Source organism: Palaemon carinicauda, chromosome 8 (genome assembly GCF_036898095.1).
Source record: "Palaemon carinicauda isolate YSFRI2023 chromosome 8, ASM3689809v2, whole genome shotgun sequence".
Classification (NCBI taxonomy): Eukaryota; Metazoa; Arthropoda; class Malacostraca; order Decapoda; family Palaemonidae; genus Palaemon; species Palaemon carinicauda.
In genome coordinates this window covers 124840541-124859832 of record NC_090732.1, presented here as the reverse complement: position 1 = coordinate 124859832, position 19292 = coordinate 124840541, and the positions used below count along the sequence as shown (strand labels likewise).

The 19292-nt window shown below is 40.8% G+C and overlaps 1 protein-coding gene across 2 annotated transcripts in view; it reads left to right on the top strand.

The window, feature by feature from the left end:
- Positions 1-19292, top strand: part of Mps1 (Monopolar spindle 1) — a 104122-nt gene that overhangs the window by 45603 nt on the left and 39227 nt on the right. For both annotated transcript variants that reach the window (XM_068378889.1, XM_068378890.1), the window contains exon 5: positions 18218-18366. In XM_068378889.1, coding sequence (XP_068234990.1) covers positions 18218-18366 — 149 coding nt within the window. The remainder of the gene's footprint in view (positions 1-18217; positions 18367-19292) is intronic.

Sequence of the window (19292 nt, the reverse complement as noted above, 5' to 3'; positions counted from 1 at the left end):
TTTGCTTTATGCTCATCCTTCTTTCATCCGGAGGGGAAGAATTTTTAATTCTCTTTTGTTTTTTCCTCAGCGCTTACAGCCGACGTAGGAGTGCTGCTGCAGCTGATATCTATGCTGTCTACGAGGTCTGCCTCGCCTCCTGTTAGCCCACTCAATCTCGCTCTCCCCACAGGCAACTTTCCAGCCCTTGTGTACAAAGTCCGCCTGCTGCTGATCACGAAACTACAAACAATTGTCAACCCATGGCCAGCTCTCAATCTGCTCACTAAATGCCAGGCTGAGACCAATTATCTTCTCTTCCTTCTTGATGATTCCTGTCAGGACGTCGTTCCTGACGATCGAATAATCACCACAGAGATCGAAAGTTACTCAGGATTTCGACGCTCTTCTTCTAGAAGACATTCACGATCACGAGATCGATAGTTATCACGATCTCGACACTCCTCTTCTTGCAGACGATCACAGTCACGAGTTGAACATTTACAATCACAAGATCAAAGGTCACTTACGATCTCAGTGCTCTTCTTCTTGAAGACGATTACAGTCACGAGTTAAACACTCATAATTACGAGATTGAAGGTCACTCACGATCTCGACACTTCTGCTAGAAGTTCACGAGCACGAGCTAGAATCTCATGATCAAGAACTGAACGCTCACGGTCATGAACTAACGCTCACCATCACATTTAAGACACGCCTGGAGGCAGACGCTTTACCTATGTCGGTTGCCTCCCGTCCCCGGGAAAATCATCTTTCACCTGTTCGGTCTTCCCTTTGGGGTATTCCTCTGGCAGTAATTGGATTTTTCCTTTCCCATCCTTTGTTCAGGTAATCCCTTCGAGGAAAACCCAGAAACAAGCCTCTGCTTTGTTTCGCAAGCAACACCTTGCATCAGTCTTCAATTTGAGATAGAGCTAGTTGAAGGAAGGCAATAAGTGCCTCTGGGAGATTTGGCTCAAGGTGTGGGAACTTGCCCTTCCAAGGGAGAGTCTACACAACCGCTGTTAGGCAATCTTCCTGGTTCGACAGGAATTGGATGCGTCCCTTTTCCACTCTTCGGAGCAGGTCACGAGCTAGACACTCATTTTCACCAGCTAAACGCTCACATTCTCGAGCCCGATGTTCACAATCATGAGGTAGACGCTCATGATCACGAGCTACACACTCACGATCACAAGCTACACGCTCACGATCACAGTTGTCGATCGTTTAACACCCTATCACCAATTGCTAGTTCATTAGTGGCCGATGGTCAACCACTGACCTCCGATCATCAATCCCTGATCTCTAATGTCCGATCCCTGATCACTGATCTCCAATATCTGAGCACCTTCCTATAGCTCCGATTGCCAGCTTACCAAGCATCAGCTCAGAGCTCGCCGATCGCCAATCTGCTGCTCGTGGGTCATCATTGCTCCGATTCGGTAGATCTCCAATTCGTCAGTTGCCAGTTGCCTTTTTTAATGGTTAGACATTGTCTCACGACAGTAGCTCGGCGTTCACTTGCTTGCTGTTTGCTTACTTGACGTTTGCTGGTCGGAGGCTCGTGTTCACCATTAAGCCTGCTCTCAAGGTTGTTAAAATCAGCATTTATGCTTTAGCCCTGAATACTTTGCCATCCAAGGTAAAGCTCTAGAACTATCCGTGCTGTCAAAGACCCTTCTTTGGATCGTGGGCTTCCTGAGAGGGAGCTGCTCTCGAGAGCCTTTCTTTAGAAAGTACTCTCACCTAGATGACATAGATCGTCTCTTCTCCTCGCTCCAGGGCTTACACTACTTAGTTAAATCACGTAGAGTTGAAGTTTAACACAGTTTTTCCTTCTAGGAACCTAGAAATGCACCCTTCATCGACGACTGGGATAATAAACGAGTGCAAAGCACATTGCCCCTCGCCCTTTGGGTTCTTATTTGTTTCTCACAAACTGGGCTTCTTGGGTTCCCGAAGATATTTTCCTCTCCTTCTGCGAGATCTGAAGAAGCCGCATTAAGGTGGTCAGGTTTCTGCATCAAATCCGTCACATTCGCAGGCATTCATCCCTCATGAACATACGTGCTTCACTTACACTTCGTTCCCACTACAGAAGAGCTTACAGGCCAGGTGCCTCAAGGACCAGGTTGCTGCTTCGGCTGCTATCTCTTCCCTTGCTGTCCTGTATAGTATAGGACTGCTCACGAGCCGACTTTGCTAGGATAGGAACTGCGCTAGTTAGGCAGTCTCCAGCAAATTGGATCTTGGACTTGGTGGGGGGGGCAGATCCCTTGAATCTGTTCCTCCCCCTCCATTGGGAGACAACCCCATGGGATTACTGCCCCACTCCCATTCTCTCCCTCTTATAGCATTGAATTCAGTGCTGTCTAACATGACAGCTATAGTAACTTAATTGCTACAATTTCGGTCGGCCCTCCATGGGTGACTGATGAGAACAACAGAGGTTGTCAGTGTTTTGTGTACTCCCGGTCTCTGTCGGCCTTTACGCCCTTGGACCTTCGTGTGAATACATTAACCCTCCATCCGCAAAATCCTTTGCCGAAAAATATTTTTGCCTGACACTTCATGAAACTCGGTCTTATGAAGTCGGCCGATGACTTCCGTAACCGGAGCTCTCCCTTCGGGCGGGGTTGTTGGGAAGGAATATCTTCTTTCCTCATTCTAGAGTTAGTTTTTTTCCAGTAATGGGAAAACCCCTCCCACGAGCTTCTTTTTTTTTACCGAGGACAGAGTCCACATATTTATTTATTTATTTTTTTTTTTTTTACCGAGGACAGAGTCCACATTCAAGTTGCAAGATACAGTATATTCTCTCATCTTCCTTTAGGAAATGGGAAGCGGTCTGTCTTTTTCTTTGCGATTAGAAGATCCGGTCTCATGGGAAGATGCAGTTCGCCAAGATACAGCTGAGCTTCGTCGGTCAGAAGTCTTCAGTTTGTCTCTCTTCGTAAAACGAGTTTTACCTTCAAAACCCTGTCATACGAAGGAAAGGTTTTGCAATCACAGCTCATGGCTTCCCGTACAGGATCAGCCTCGTCTCCAAGACTTCTGACTACTGACTGATCCTAAAAGTCTTGAGCTCCTGCGAGTCGTCTCCTCTAGTTTACCACGATATGAGAATTTGAGTAATCAAAGGAAATACCTGACTTGTCATATCCAATACGGGAATTTGACTTGGTCATCAGCCTGTAGAAATTTCCGAAGGTTCGACAAGACCGCATCAGTCCCCGTCGAATGTGACCTCCTCAGGACGAGCCAGGCCCCAGGTCCTTTGGCCCTAGGAATCGTCCGTCCATCTGGTTCTCCATGAGCTCCGAGCATGAGACTGTCCTGGTAAAGAGGCTGCCAGATGAGAATCTCTGGCAGGAAGGTGATCTTGTTTTTCCTGGATTTGGCGTATCATACAGAGGAATCAAAGAAAAGGGGGGGCCACATACAGGACCACACGTCCTCAGGACTATGATCAGAGCACGAATGATACCATCTCGGAAAGTGCTTAGAGGAATATCAGCATCTCGTTTGTTTCCCGTTCGTGGGAAACGTTTCCTGCTTCTACGTAATCTCCCCATCGGGATATCCTGTCCACAGGTTTGGATTTTATCGAATCTACCCCTTTTGTGGGAGACTTCCTCTAGTGGCGTGTATTTAGAGGCCTTCCCTCAGTAAGCAGAATATCAATGTTAGATATTAATCTTCTTCCTGCGGGAGAAGGACTGCGGTCACCTGTTTGGCTCCCTCCTTCGAGCAATTTCTCCAAGAAAAATAGGGCTTTTTCCCGCCACCAAGCAAACTTGTTGGTAGACTTTACTCATTAAGAGACTCGACTAGCCCATTGGACTAGCTTCCTCGGCAAGATTCGTCTTGCTTAAAAGACAAGTCACTTCCAGTGGCATGTGTACAAATTCGGAGAACCCATTACGGACTTCCTTTACGACTATATGCTCTGTGGTGAGGATTGGATGATGTATATAGCTCTTCTCGAGGGTGCTATTCCAGTCATACACTCTAAATTGCCATTGAAAAGCCAGCTCTTAGACTTTGGCAAGAGAAAACCATCCCTCGTTCGTGGAGCATCTCGTCTAGGAAGGTCAAATGGAGGCTTACCAATCGTTGCTCTTCTCAGACTTTGAGCTTAATTACCCCTATTAAGGTAATAAAGCCCCTTCATGGGTGGCTTCCTTCGGTCCCGTGGTGCCCTTTCTTGAAGGTCTAGGACACCTAAAAAGCAGATCTTCTCCTGATCGTGAGGACAGATTTCTCCCAGCTTGGCCCTCGACCAAGAGAATAGGCGTACCCTATGGGTCGCCCCCAACAGTGGCATGTGTACAAATGTGTACAATTTTTATCCAGACAGCTTCACCCTCCAAATTGGGAACCCTCCGCTTTGTGACCAGTAATTAACTTGAGGTGATACCTTGAGGAAGATGCTTTAGGTAGCCCCAAGGGTACAGCAGAGGAAGTTCATGAGAATCTCATTTCTGACTGGAACCCAATGGGTCATATACCAGTCATTGAGTCCTCCTTTTCACGTCAGTGATTAAATTAAGGCCATACCTCAGGAAAACAATATAAGAGCTCGCCCCAAAGGTTTAGCACGCTTCGCTAACCCTAGGATGGTCAAAGGAGGCTTATAAGGAACTTGTTTGTGACTGGGACACACAGGGTCATATACCAGTCACTGAATCCCTCTCTTCCTCATTGAGGTGATCCAGAGCTCATAATGTTTTAGGGCGGGATCCGCCCATAATGCTTAGAAGCAGCTCCTTTGTGACCATCACCTCACCTTTCCTGCAGGACATGACCCACTGAAGACCCAATACGTTTTCTTTATTGGTCCTGTGGTGGTTATAGAAAGAGTGGTTTAAGAATACCTTGCGCTCCTTCCTGGACAAGTAGCAGAAGGTTGAGGACATTGGTTACCCGGGGTGAGTGCTTTCTTCATCTTCACCTATCTTGGGGCACCTATCTTGGGGAACAGTGCCATGGGTTCCTTTGTAAGCTGGCTTCAACTTCTGCAGGTTATAACCATTTCCCTTGTGTATCACAGTTTAGTTTATTATTGTTACATACTTGTACGTGTTCCTAATGCTTCACGCGAGGTAAGCTTTTGGAAACGTCTTTATATATATATATATATATATATATATATGTATATATATATATATATATATATATATATACTGTATATATATATATATATATATATATATATATATATATATATATATATATATATATATATATATATATATATATATATATATATATATATATATATATATATATATATATATATATATATATATATATATATATATATATATATATATATATATATATATATATATATATATATATATTATATATATATATATATATATATATATATATATATATATATATATATATATATATATATATATATATATATATATATATATATATATATGTATGTATGTATGTATGTATGTATGTATGTATGTATGTATGTATGTATGTATGTATGTATGTATGTATGTATGTATGTATGTATGTATGTATGTATGTATGTATGTATGTATGTATGTATGTATGTATGTATGTATGTATGTATGTATGTATATGTATGTATGTATGTATATTCAAATTTAAATTCTTTATTTCAGCTGTAGAGCCATATACATATATACTGTGTATATATATATATATATATATATATATATATATATATATATATATATATATATATATATATATATATATATATATATATTATATATATTTATATATATATGTATGTATATGTATGTATGTATATTTAAATTCAAATTCTTTATTTCAGCTGTAGAGCCATATACAAAATATTACAATAAAATTAATAGTTATATACAAATATATTAAGAATAAAACAAAAGGTCTAAACACAGAAAATGTGTTTAGACCACTCTAAAAACTGATGATTTTTTAAAACTATCACTGTTAAAAATTGCACAAATTAAGTGGTTTTTTTAACTCTTTGCTCTCTGAAACAAGCTTATAATGCATTTTCTCACTAATTCCTCAAATGTTGGTATTCCTAAAGAAACAAAGTGTCCACTTACTCTCGAAAACCTTTCTATTCCCATCAGGTACCTAAAAGAGTCATTGTAACATATCTTAAGTTTTCGTAGGGTTTCCTTTTTACATTTCATTGCCAGAGGCATACAGTACAGGGAAGTACAAAAAGATCTGAACAAATGCACTTTTGCCTCATCATTGCACATATGAAAGTTCCTTAGCAACATATTGCCTCGCAAGCATTGCCCTCGATAGAGTGATGCAATATGGTCATTGTCCTTTAGATTGTCATTAATATCCATGCCAAGATATTTACATGACTTAACGACTTCCAACCTGACGTCATTAATATAGAGTGACGGTTCACTAAGTGACATAAAATTCCAGGGCTTTATAACAAGAACTTTGGTCTTGTCAGGATTGGCTTCAAGATAATGGTATTTCAAATATTCCATACTTTATCTATGAGTATTTGCAACGCCTTTAAAGATGGGGCTAAAAGTATTATATCATCTGCATAAAAGATATGATTCACCTTAACCTCTCCCACTGTGCAACCACTTTCCCGGCTGAGGACCTTTGTACTTAAATCATCCACATATACGGCAAACAGAAGTGCTGATAGAACACTACCCTGTCTAATACCACAACTGGGTTTAAAAGGAGAGGAAAGACTATTGCCCCACATTACTCTAAAGTCCTGAGTTTTGTACCAGTACTGTAGCAGTGCTATAATGTAAAAAGGCACTCGTCGTCTCTTTAAGAATTTGAAATAATCTTTCATGACACACTTTATCGAAAGCCTTGGACATATCCATTGCGCATACAAAAACTGGAGTGTTTTTTGACCTATAAAACTGGCATGTTTGTTTAAAAAGAAAAAGGGCCATATCAGTGCTGTGTTTAGTTTTATAAGCAAATTGATTATCCGAAGTTGTTAACAAGTCTTTGCATCTTTGTAGGATGATGCATTCAAATAACTTAGAAATAATAGAGGCAAGGGCTATTGGACGATAGTTATTCTTATCGGAGAGAGACTTATGGTAATCCTTAACTAAATTCAGAATTTTTATTTCAGTCAGATTTTTTGATACGAAGTGATGTCTGCACAAACAAGTGAACTAAAGTGACAGATGCACATACAGAGTTGGATGGGCATATCTCAAGTGATTCCCTGTGATTCCATCCAGGCCCGGGGCACTATTTAACAAAAGGGATTTTAAAGCATCTTGAACATCTTTAACGGAAACAATTGGCATGATGCTTTCTTCATCTTCACTTTCCATCGATATATATATATATATATATATATATATATATATATATATATATATATATATATATATATATATATATATATATATATATATATATATATATATATATATATATATGTAATATTCTGATTTAACTCGGAATATGCTATCTCTCACAGCTATGTACTTTGGTTGCTCAGGTTGCTATTAGTTTCACTGTATTGATAAGAAAGGTGGCAAGGTTTTCCTCTGATAAAGTCTAATACTGTACAAGGGAGACCAGGTCAATAAATAAGCCAGTAGTCAGACTTACCACCCACCTAAGGAAGTCATCCTCATAGATAACGTAAAGTTTATTAGTGTGGGAACAAATGACAAATTCGTAGATAATTTGTATTTTTCCCTAATTCAAACCTGGAGTCATTTATATAAATTGTCCCCCCATCACCTGTTCCCCTATAAGTCCTGCCCGCAATCAAAGAGTGACGTTTATTGATCTGTGAGTAGACATAGTAGGCTGGGTACCCCTCAGCTACCTTGCATTTAAAGTCTAAGGGCTACCTTCCAGCTTCGCCGAAAGAATATCCATATAAATAACTCCAGGTTATTATTTGTCAGGGAGTAATACAAATTATCTCCGAATTTGTCATTTAGTATTTTGCATTTTGCTGCTGATGAATGCCCATTACTTGATATTTTGCTGATAAAAAAGGTCAGCTGGCTTTGTTGTCACTCGTTTTTTGTATATTATTCCTCATCTTGATGAGATAATGCCTTGATAGTCCCTCAGCTTCAACCCTGGAGTATTTTTTCCCTGTTGAAGTTGTGTGATGGCCAAGGAGGCATATAAACTGGCGAATACTCTTTACCCAAGTTTGTCTTAAACTCTCTGTTCAGTACAGTACTACTTTTGTATTTTGCATTATTACTTCAGCCTCCTCATTTAATCAGCTTTTTCCAATCTTGCTGTTTAACCTCTTTTTCTTTTCCCTGTCTTTAATGTTTGTAATGATGCTTTGCTTGGATTCGGGCTCAGTTTTGAAGTAAAGAATTGAAACTGCAGGATTTTTACCAATGTCTTTGTGGATCTGTGAGGTGTCAGTATGCTTCTCCTATTGCCATCTCATGGTGGGCGAGTTTCTGTTGATTAAATCGGTAAAGACTTTAATTTTGCCAAAAACCTAAACTAACCCTTTGAGCACCATTTGACATAATGTGTCTACTATTGTTACTTCCTTAGGACCATTGGATGCAATTTATGTCCAGAAGTTACCATTTTTTTCTCTTATTATTTACGTATATGAAGATTTAAGAAAACAATGGAAAGAGGCTTTATTCAGCTATACGATAATAATTGTAGTAAATTCCTATTTTGGATAGATAATGTGCTAAGATGAAATAATTAAGATATCCAAAAAAAGGCCGGGGACTAATTACTTTAGCTTCAAGAAAGCAGGAATGAGGCAGGTTGAATTTTTCTTTGCCTGGCTTGCTGGGAAACTTATTAGTCAAAAGAGTTGCCTTTGTCTTTGGACAGTAACAGAACTACTGTATATGATTTAAGGAAAGGAGAAAATGTTAAGTATACACTAAAGAATTTAGATTTAAGGGTATCCCACCATTCAGTCCTTGAGTTGTACTAACACTGATATTTATTTTGTTAAATTGTTTTTTTTCAATATTAAACTTACCCGATAATCATGTAGCTGTCAACTCCGTTGCCCGACAGAATTCTATGGAGGGATACGCCAGCTATCACAATACTAGAAGGGGGTGTACTTACCAGCGCCACCTGTGGCCAGGTACTCAAGTACTTCTTGTTGACACCTCCTCAATTATTCCTCTGCCGTGCTTCCGGCAAGACGTTCTGGGATACGCTTATGTTCTTGGAGTATTTTCACGACTTTGGTGAAGTATTTCTCTTTGATTTCGGCTGTCGCTTTACTGGAAACTTCTATATTAGCTTAGTTAGCTTTTGGAATTAATTTGATTAATTATGGTGACGAAGAGAGTATGAACTCTCTTTCACCTTTAAATGGCCGACCCTTCCCTTAGACGGAAGTGTTGGTGTCTAAGAGAGTATAGACTCTCTTTCTTAATTTTGCTTAACAAAAGTTATAGATTTATTTTATATCTCTCCGCCTCTTATAGGCCTCTTCGATTAACTTCCTTTTATTATAAACTTATTAAAATTAATTTTTATATTTGTTTATATTCGACCTTCCTAATAGTAGGCGGTGTTTTCTTGGTACCGAAGTTAATTAACATTGAGCCCGTCATTTCGGTTTTACCTGTTAACATATTATGCTATTTTAATGTCTTTGAAAGAATTTCTTTGATAGTCTAGTACTGTTTTCAAAGTTGAACTAACGTTTTGTTTTGTCTCTGCAGTTGTTGACGTTCAGAACGTTCAACTTGCACTCTATCGTTACGATAGAGAAAGAATTTTCACGGTTTCACGTTGCAGTAAGAGTAACCGTGTCTAGCGTTTTGTTCATTCTTTCTTAACTTAATGGTTTTAATCCTAATAAAGGAACTTTTTATTTTGGGAAATATTTCAGTTTTTTCCTTTAACAATAATATGTTTTAACGATATATATGATTGGGCTCTTCTCTCAGGTTCTAAGTCAAGAGAGAGAGAGAGAGAGAGAGAGATAGAGACGGAGGGAGAAAGAGGAGGATAAACGTTTTCATTCAAGCCTGCCAGGCGTACGAGTAACGTTGTTATCGTTTTTGCTCTTCTCCCTAGTCTCTTTAGGGGAAGAAAGTAAACGTTTCTAGAGTGATCTAGTGTTTAGTCTCTTTCCAGCCACTGAATTATTTATCTTTCATTAGATTTTTCTGTTACATTGTAATTCTGTTTTCGCAATTACTAACTTTTGAGAAAGGATAGAATTGCGTGTTTCAGGTACAAACCACTTAAAGTTTCGAGTTCAGTGAAATAAGTGCAAACAGAAAATCAAAGTGATAAGTGATTAGCGCAAAGTGTGTCAGTGTTGTGCGTGAGGGTACTTCTGTGCGCGCCAGTCGTCCTCCCAGTCCGGGACCTCTTGCAAGCTCCCAAGCCCAGGGGAGAAGCAATGTCGAAGGGCATAAGGGTTCAGCAGGCCTTGATCGGCGCACAGAAGTATCCTCGGTGGTTGTGGGCGTGTCTTACCGAGACCGTCACTCCCACCCGCAGACGATTGAGCCCTTATTTTGCTCGTCTGCAGAAGAAATTTAGGGGAGAAAACGCTGGTCTCAGGTCTCAAGACCTCTTAAACATAAAGTCCAGACCTATGCCAGACGTACGAAGTTAGAGTTCAACAACCCGGATGCAGTCATTGGGTTAGCTCTGACTCTCCTCAGTCATCAGTTGAATGCACTCCGCCTAAGAGGAGTAAGGTTCTGCCGCAACAGATCTCTGCTGTTAAGGCTTTACCTCAGCAGACCTTAGTGTCTGCCGACCCCAAGTTGACTCTACTGCAGTCCATGCAGTCACAACTTTCGGTCTTGATGCGTGAGTGTCGGGCTGAGAGTGTTGCGCCTCCGCCTCCGCCTACACTCCCTCCGCCTGCGCTCGCTCCGCCTGCGCTCGCTCCGCCTGCGCTCGCTCCGCCTGCGCTCGCTCCGCCTGCGCTCGCTCCGCCTGATCGCAGTACCACCTGCCAGGCGTATGATGTTGAGCCACGTTCTGAGTTTGCTGTTCCCAGTGGTGTTCAGCCTCCGCCTTCTTTAAGGCAACCTTTACAATGGGATCAGGAGGATTATACCTCTCTTCCTCCGCCTCCACTTGCTGCTCCACCAGTGATGCAACACTCGGTTGAGGTACAACAACCTCTCCCGTCCTTGAGTCAGTCTCCTCAGCTCTCGCTGCAGTGAGCTCAACCCTCCACAAGGCAAGCACCACTACACCTTAGCCTTGCGCCTCAGGAGCCTCAGCTTGCGAGACATTTACCTTGTTCTGCGCAGCCTCTACCTCATCGCGCTCCGCTCACACCACAGGAACAGGAACTTGCTACTCCACTTCCGCCAACCGCTCAGCAAGCGCAACTCTTGGGTTCAGCCACTCATGCCAGGAGTCAGCCTCCTCCACCCATGCGCCTACCTTCTGCTACTTCCTTTGATCAGCCTTTGCAGACTGAGCCTCAGGTGTTCCCTCAACATAGTCTTGAAGAGGAAACCACAACTATTGTTGTTCCAGCTCGTTCTGACTCTGCTGTTCAGCATACCTTACCTCCATTTTCAAACCTTATGATAATGGAGGTTATTTGTATTACTTATAAAAATATATTTGTATTCCTTGCAATATATTTTTAACAATATCGCAGAATATGGCAAAAAATATGAATCATGAGTTATGAATGTAAGGTTAATATTATGTTGATATTTAACCCCATGCAAGCATGCATAAAGCACTCTAGCACTGGTCATGGAATTTCTGAGAAATGTTAAACGCCATGCACACGCTCTGCTTACCTTACAGCATGCTCTACATACAGCATGCTCTGCTTACAGCATGCTCTGCATACTACATGCTCTGCATACAGCATGCTCTGTATTCAGCATGCTCTGCATACAACATGCTCTACATACAGCATGCTCTGCATACAGCATGCTCTGCATACAACATGCTCTGCATACAGCATGCTCTGCATTCAGCATGCTCTGCATACAACATGCTCTGCATACAGCATGCTCTGCATTCAGCATGCTCTGCATACAACATGCTCTACATATAGCATGCTCTGCATACAACATGCTCTGCATACCTTACCGCATGCTTCTCAGTCACACATCTTTGGTTGTTGCCAACTCACTAGACTGTCAAGCAGTTTCATAACGTTGCCTTCTAGTCTGCTGCTTTTGCACCAGTGAACCCTCACTGAGAGAACTTAGCTTTTCTAGGATATGGTCCCTGTAGATGAGAAAGTTCTTTTCTCCCTCCTTCTGATATTCCCTTGAGGACTCTGTCATTTGGAGGGAGCCTTTAGCTGCATAGCCTCTTATGGACTTTTATTTAAGCATAACATGCTTCCAGGGAAGGTAATGGTTCCACTTCAGTCGCTAATCCCGTCTGTTACCACACCTGCTCCCATAGACCTTGAGCTGTGTTGCAAGACATGCAGTCCAAGCTTAGTCCTTGTTAGAGGATTTTTTGTTTACGGAGTCAATGTGTCACGGGGAAGACGTTCAACAACCAACAGAAGTGACTTGTTGTGACGCAGTGCGGCAACCTCAGCAACCCGATAAGGAGTTGTCTGTACGAACCAGACAGTCTAGACAGATTCGGGTTGTCACTGTACTTCCTCGCTTGCCCATGATTGACAGTTCACAGACTGTGCAGCAGTACCATGATCTTGTGTCCGGCTCCGTCAGACGACTGGCTTTTAAGAGCTCCCACAAGTCGTCGCTGTCTGGAGATTTTCAAATGGACTATGGATCTGACCAAGGAACTGGGCCTCCTGGTCAATTTTGAGGAGTCTCAGCTCGTTCCATCCCAGACCATTGTCTCCTTGGGTATGGATCTTCAGAGTCGAGCTTTTCGGACTTTTCCGTCGGCCCCAAGGATCTTCCAAGCCCTAGAATGCATCCAGAGCATGCTGAGAAGGAACCGATGCTCAGTCAGGTAGTGGATGAGTCTAACAGGGACACTTTCATCGCTGGCCCTGTTCATCGTGTTAGGGAGACTCCACCTCCCCCCCCTTCAGTATCATCTAGCTGCTCACTGGATAAAGGACATGACGCTAGAGACGGTCTCAGTTCCTGTTTCCGAAGAGAGGAGGTCTTCTCTCGCGTGGTGTAAGAACAGCTTTCTTCTCAAGGAAGTCTACCTTTGGCTGTTCAGAAACACGACCGCCGTCTCCTCTCGGACGCATCAGACACGGGCTGGGGTGCGACTTTGGACGGACAAGAATGCTTGGGAACATGGAATCAGGAGCAAAGGACACTTCACATCAATTGCAAGGAGTTGTTGGCGGTTATTCTGGCCTTGATAAACTTCAAGTCCCTCCAGCTTAACAAAGTGGTGGAGGTGGACTCTGACAACACCACAGCCCTGGCTTACATCTTCAAGCAGGGAGGGACTCTTTCGTGGAAGTTGTTCTAGATCGCAAGGGACCTACTCATCTGGTCTAAAGATCGAAAGCTAACTGGTAACGAGGTTCATTCAGGGCGGTATGAATGTCATGGCAGATCACCTCAGACGGAAGGGTCAGGTCATCCCCACAGAGTGGACCCTTCTCAAGAATGTTTGCAACAGACTTTGGGCCCTGTGGGGTCAGCCAACCATAGATCTGTTCACTACCTCGATAACCTAGAGACTCTTGTTGTATTGTTCTCCGATTCCAGACCCAGCAGCAGTTCACGTGGATGCTTTTCTGCTGGATTGGTTCCATCTCGACCTGTATGCATTCCCGCCGTTCAAGATTGTCAACAGGGTACTTCAGAAGTTCTCCTCTCACAAAGGGACACGGTTGACGTTGGTTGGCTCCGCTCTGGTCCGCGAGAGAATGGTTCTTAGAGGTACTGCAATGGCTGGTCGACATTCCCAGGACTCTTCCTCTAGGAGTGAACCTTCTAAGTCTACCTCACGTAAAGAAGGTACACCCAATCCTCCACGCTCTTCGTCTGACTGCCTTCAGACTTTCGAAAGACTCTCAAGAGCTAGGGGCTTTTCGAAGGAGGCAGCCAGAGCGATTGCCAAAGCAAGGAGAACATCCACTCTCAGAATCTATCAGTCTCAAGGGGAAGTCTTCCGTAGCTGGTACAAGACCAATGCAGTTTCCTCAACCAGTACCACTGTAACCCAGATTGCTGACTTCCTGTTATATCTAAGGAAAGTAAGATCCCTTTCAGCTCCTACGATCAAGGGTTACAGAAGTATGTTGGCAGCGGTTTTCCGCCACAGAGGCTTGGATCTTTCCACCAACAAAGATCTACAGGACCTCCCTAGGTCTTTTGAGACCTCTAAGGAACGTCGGTTGTCCACTCCAGGCTGGAATCTAGACGTGGTCCTAAGGTTCCTTATGTCATCAAGATTTGAACCTCTCCAATCAGCCTCTTTTTAGGACCTCACATTAAAAACTCTTTTCCTCGTGTGCTTGACAACAGCTAAAAGAGTAAGTGAGATCCACGCCTTCAGCAGGATCATTGTTTTCACATCTGAAACGGCTACATGTTCCTTGCAGCTCGGTTTTTGCTAAACGAGCTTCCTTCACGTCCTTGGCCTAAGTCGTTCGATATCCCAAGCCTGTCCAACTTGGTGGGGAATGATCTGAAGAGAGTACTTTGCCCAGTTAGAGCTCTTAGGTACTATCTAAAAAGGTCTTAACCTTTACAAGGACAATCAGAAGCCTTATAGTGTGCTATCAAGAAACCTTCTTTTCCAAGTTCTAAGAACTCAGTTTCTTACTATTCAGGCTTCTGATTAGAGAAACACATTCTCATCTGAAGGAAGAAGACCTTGCTTTGCTGAAGGTAAGGACACATGAAGTAGGAGCTGTGGCTACTTCAGTGGCCTTCAAACAGAACCATTCTCTGCAGAGTGTTATGGATGCAACCTATTGGAGAAGCAAGTCAGTGTTCGCATCATTCTATCTCAAAGATGTCCAGTCTCTTTATGAGTACTGCTACACCCTGGGACCATTCGTAGCAACGAATGCAGTAGTAGGCGAGGGCTCAGCCACTACATTCCCATAATCCCATAACCTTTTAACCTTTCTCTTGAATACTTTTTATGGGTTGTACGGTCGGCTAAGAAGCCTTCCACATCCTTGTTGATTTGGCGGGTGGTCAATTCTTTCTTGAGAAGCGCCGAGGTTAAAGGTTGTGATGAGGTCCTTTAGTATGGGTTGCAGCCCTGTATACTTTAGCACCTTTGAGTTGATTCAGCCTCCCAAGAGGAACGCTGCGCTCAGTAAGGAAGACGATCTTATTAAAGGCAGAGTAACGGTTCAAGTCGACTTCCTTACCAGGTACTTATTATTTCATTGTTATTGTGGATAACTGATTATATGAAATACGGGATACTTAGCTATCCTTTAGTCTTGTACACTGGTTTTTCACCCACCCCCCTGGGTGTGAATCAGCTACATGATTATCGGGTAAGTTTAATATTGAAAAATGTTATTTTTATTAGTAAAATAAATTTTTGAATATACTTACCCGATAATCATGATTTAATCGACCCTCCCTTCCTCCCCATAGAGAACCAGTGGACCGAGGAATAATTGAGGAGGTGTCAACAAGAAGTACTTGAGTACCTGGCCACAGGTGGCGCTGGTAAGTACACCCCCTTCTAGTATTGTGATAGCTGGCGTATCCCTCCATAGAATTCTGTCGGGCAACGGAGTTGACAGCTACATGATTATCGGGTAAGTATATTCAAAAATTTATTTTACTAATAAAAATAACATAATTATCAGTTGACTGACTCTGAGGAACAGTTCTTAGCTAAGTACAGTTATTATAAGTCAATTCAGAGTGCCTGTAAGTTGTTATTATTATTATTATTATTATTATTACTTACTTAGGTATAACCCTAGTTGGAAAAGCAAGATTCTATAAGCCCAGGGGCTCTAATAACAGGGAAAATAGCCCAGTGAGGAAAGGAAACAAGGAAAAAAAATATTTTAAGAAGAAAATTTATATAACCTATAAATTTCAACAAAACAAGAGGAAGAGAAATAGGATAGAATAGCGTGCCTGAGTGTACCCTCAAGCAAGAGAACTCTAACCCAAGACAGTGAAAGACCATGGTACAGAGGGTATGGCACTACCCAAGACTAGAGAACTATGGTTTGATTTTGTAGTGACCTTCTAAAAGAGCTGCTTACCATAGCTAAAGAGTCTTCTATCCTTACCAAGATGATGGTCGCCGCTGAACAATTACAGTGCAGTAACCTCTTGGGTGAAGAAGAATTATTTGGTAATCTCAGTGTTGTCAGGTGTATTAGGACAGAGAAGAATATGTAAAGAATAGGCCAGACTATTTGGTGTGTGTGTGTGAGAGTATGTAGGCAAAGGTAAAATGAACCGTAACCAGAGAGAAGGATCCAATGTAGTACTGTCTGGCCAGTCAAAAGACCCCATAACTCTCTAGCGGTAGTATCTTAATGGGTGGCTGGTACCCTGGCCAACCTACTACCATAATTGACAATTAAAAGCAATGGACTCACCCTTTTTATACAACTATGGCCAATTTAGATGCAAAATATCCCTCAAAATGTCATTCCCATTCCAGTCTGCACAAGCTTTAGTGTCTTACAATAGTATTATACATCAGGGACAGCCTGCTTATTCTTAATTGCTAACAAATTTAAAGCATGATCAGGCTTCCTAATTGGAGGATAAACCTTATTTATCAAAACACCATTGGGATTAGCAAATATATAAATACAATTATTTGACTAACATTTTTTTGTTCAGCCTGAATCACAAGTCAAGTTAAAAGGTTTTAAACTGTGGCCATCAGTAGGAGAAAGAGAATCAAACCAATCCATATGGTAAAAGTTGAAATCGGCAGTTAAAACAAAGTCCTTTATATCATCTTTTATCTTAGCCATGATGGTAAAAACTCAATGAAAAATAGCAACATCAAATTTTGGATTGCAATAACGAACACAAAAATTATGCCTACCACAAACCTTTATAACTTTTGAGGAACCAATGTTTTGGAATATAGTAGTACTGTATACTATACTTTCTGGAGGCAACTGCATGGTTTCTCACTATTGCCTTTTGTAGTCCACAAATTATACAATACTGTACACCATAGTTTATTTGTGCAATTTTTGGAAGCACTGGTCCCTGATTTTGTGTTATATATTAAGACATAATGAGAATTATAACCAATAAAAAAGCTATACCATACTTGAAAACAAACTCGATAATAATAAGGAAAATGATATAAACACTTGTACAGTAAAAACTGGAAAAATCAAAATAAACAATGCCTCATTTAGTGTAACATTAGATAAAACTGTACTGCATGTGGCAATCAACACACCATGCAATGTATAATACCTTCCAGAATAGCCATTTCAGCTGAAGGAAGGACTAATAATTATTTAGAAAATACAGATCAAGTATGGAAAAAAAATTAATTGTAGGAAAAAGGCAACCTCTTCATGACCCACTAGGCATTCTTTGCCATTCTATTAAACCTGCCCAACACAGTGATTTATAAGATGAAAGTAACAGAAAATTGATGGTAAAGTGGGCTTGAATGTCCCCTGAACTCTAACCTAAGACAAATTAAGGCCATGGTCAGAGGCTATGGCACTTCCTAATTATTAAGAACATTGTTCTGATTTTAGTGTGCCGTTCTCCAGGAAGAGCGACATACCATAGATAAAGAGCCTCTTCTACCCTAGCCAAATTGGAAACTAGACACAACAGTTTTTGCAGTTTGATACTTAATGAGAATCAGTGGTGCGGTATGCTTAAAGTTGTCATATGTTTAAGGGAATAGGAATATACCAGACTATTCAGTATATGTTTAGGCATAGGAAAGCTGTAAGAAATATGCCAGACTATTCAGTCCATGTTAAGGTATAGGAAAGAGCTGTGCGGAATATGCCAAACTATTCATTATTTTTTTGAGGCATAGTAGAGAGCTGCAAGGAATATGCCAAGCTATTCAGCATATGTGTGGGCAAAGGAAAGCTTTAACCAAATCGGGATCCAACATGTATGGGTATGCCACATTGCAGAAGCTTCCTCTTGAAGTTAATGATTTTGGTATTGTCTAAAAAAGAACTTTAATGATTTTGAAAATTGAGTTTTGCATCTGTATTATATTCTCCATTTTACATGTGTATTTTATTTTGTGATACAGTAACTCTGTGACTTTGGTTTGGTTAATTTTAATGTATATTTTACTAATTATGGAAAAGAACTTTTTATAACCAATTGGTATTGTTAATTGATTACCCTGTACAATATCTTTTTCACAGGTAGTTGATTTAGAGTCTCGGGAAGTTAAGGCTATTAAGGTTGTAGAATTAGAAGGCCTTGATGACTCAACGTTGCAAGGTTACGAGAATGAAATTGCCATTTTAAAGCGTCTCCAGTGGTCTGACAAAGTTATAAAATTATATGATTAGTAAGTATAAAGTATAGCAATTCTTTGTTTAGTAGCACAAGGTTTGAATGCATGCCACTTATTTTTAGGCTATTGAGGATTATTATACATACAAAATACCTTCCTAAAAGCTTTTCTGAAATTGTAAATATGCCTTTTATCATCATCAGATATTTCTGTAGCACTAGTCTTCATTTACTCTTGGTCTTCATCCTATCACTTTCATATCTGCTACTTTTGGGCCAACTATTCCCCATTCCTTCTCATCACATCACTAAAATTTTGTCATATTTGAGGTCTCACAGCCATTTTTCCAGCTTCTGGTCACTTTATACCTTTTTAATTTTCTCGTGTGGTACAATCTTCCTTTCGTACTCCAGCCATGAATCTTGACATTGTAAGGGCCCCCTTTTTCAAAATCCATTTCATTAGCTTTACCTATGCTCATAGAATAATTCAGATATATTCTGTCACTAGATACAAACCCGTCGCTATTTTTAGGGGATATTACTTTCGGCAAAGCTAAAAGACGAGCCATGAGATTTAGTGAGGGATAACCACCCCAACCGCTAAGTTAGCGGGAGGGATGGGGGTGGTAACTGGCTACCAGCTCACTCACACACCTTGGCTGAGCACCCACTTTGCTTTCTGGCTCGATAGAGGACAGACGTTGCCACTCTCTCCCACTCCTAAGACTTGCCATTTGAATGTTTTACATTAATTCTGTTTTTCTTCATAAACTTATGTTTTTGTTTTATATATACCTGTACTGTATATGAAAACACTCGTAATTGTAATATATATATAGATATAGATATAGATATATAGATATAGATATATAAATATATATATATATATATATATATATATATATATATATATATATATATATATATATATATATATGTATATATGTATATATATGTATATATGTATATATATATATA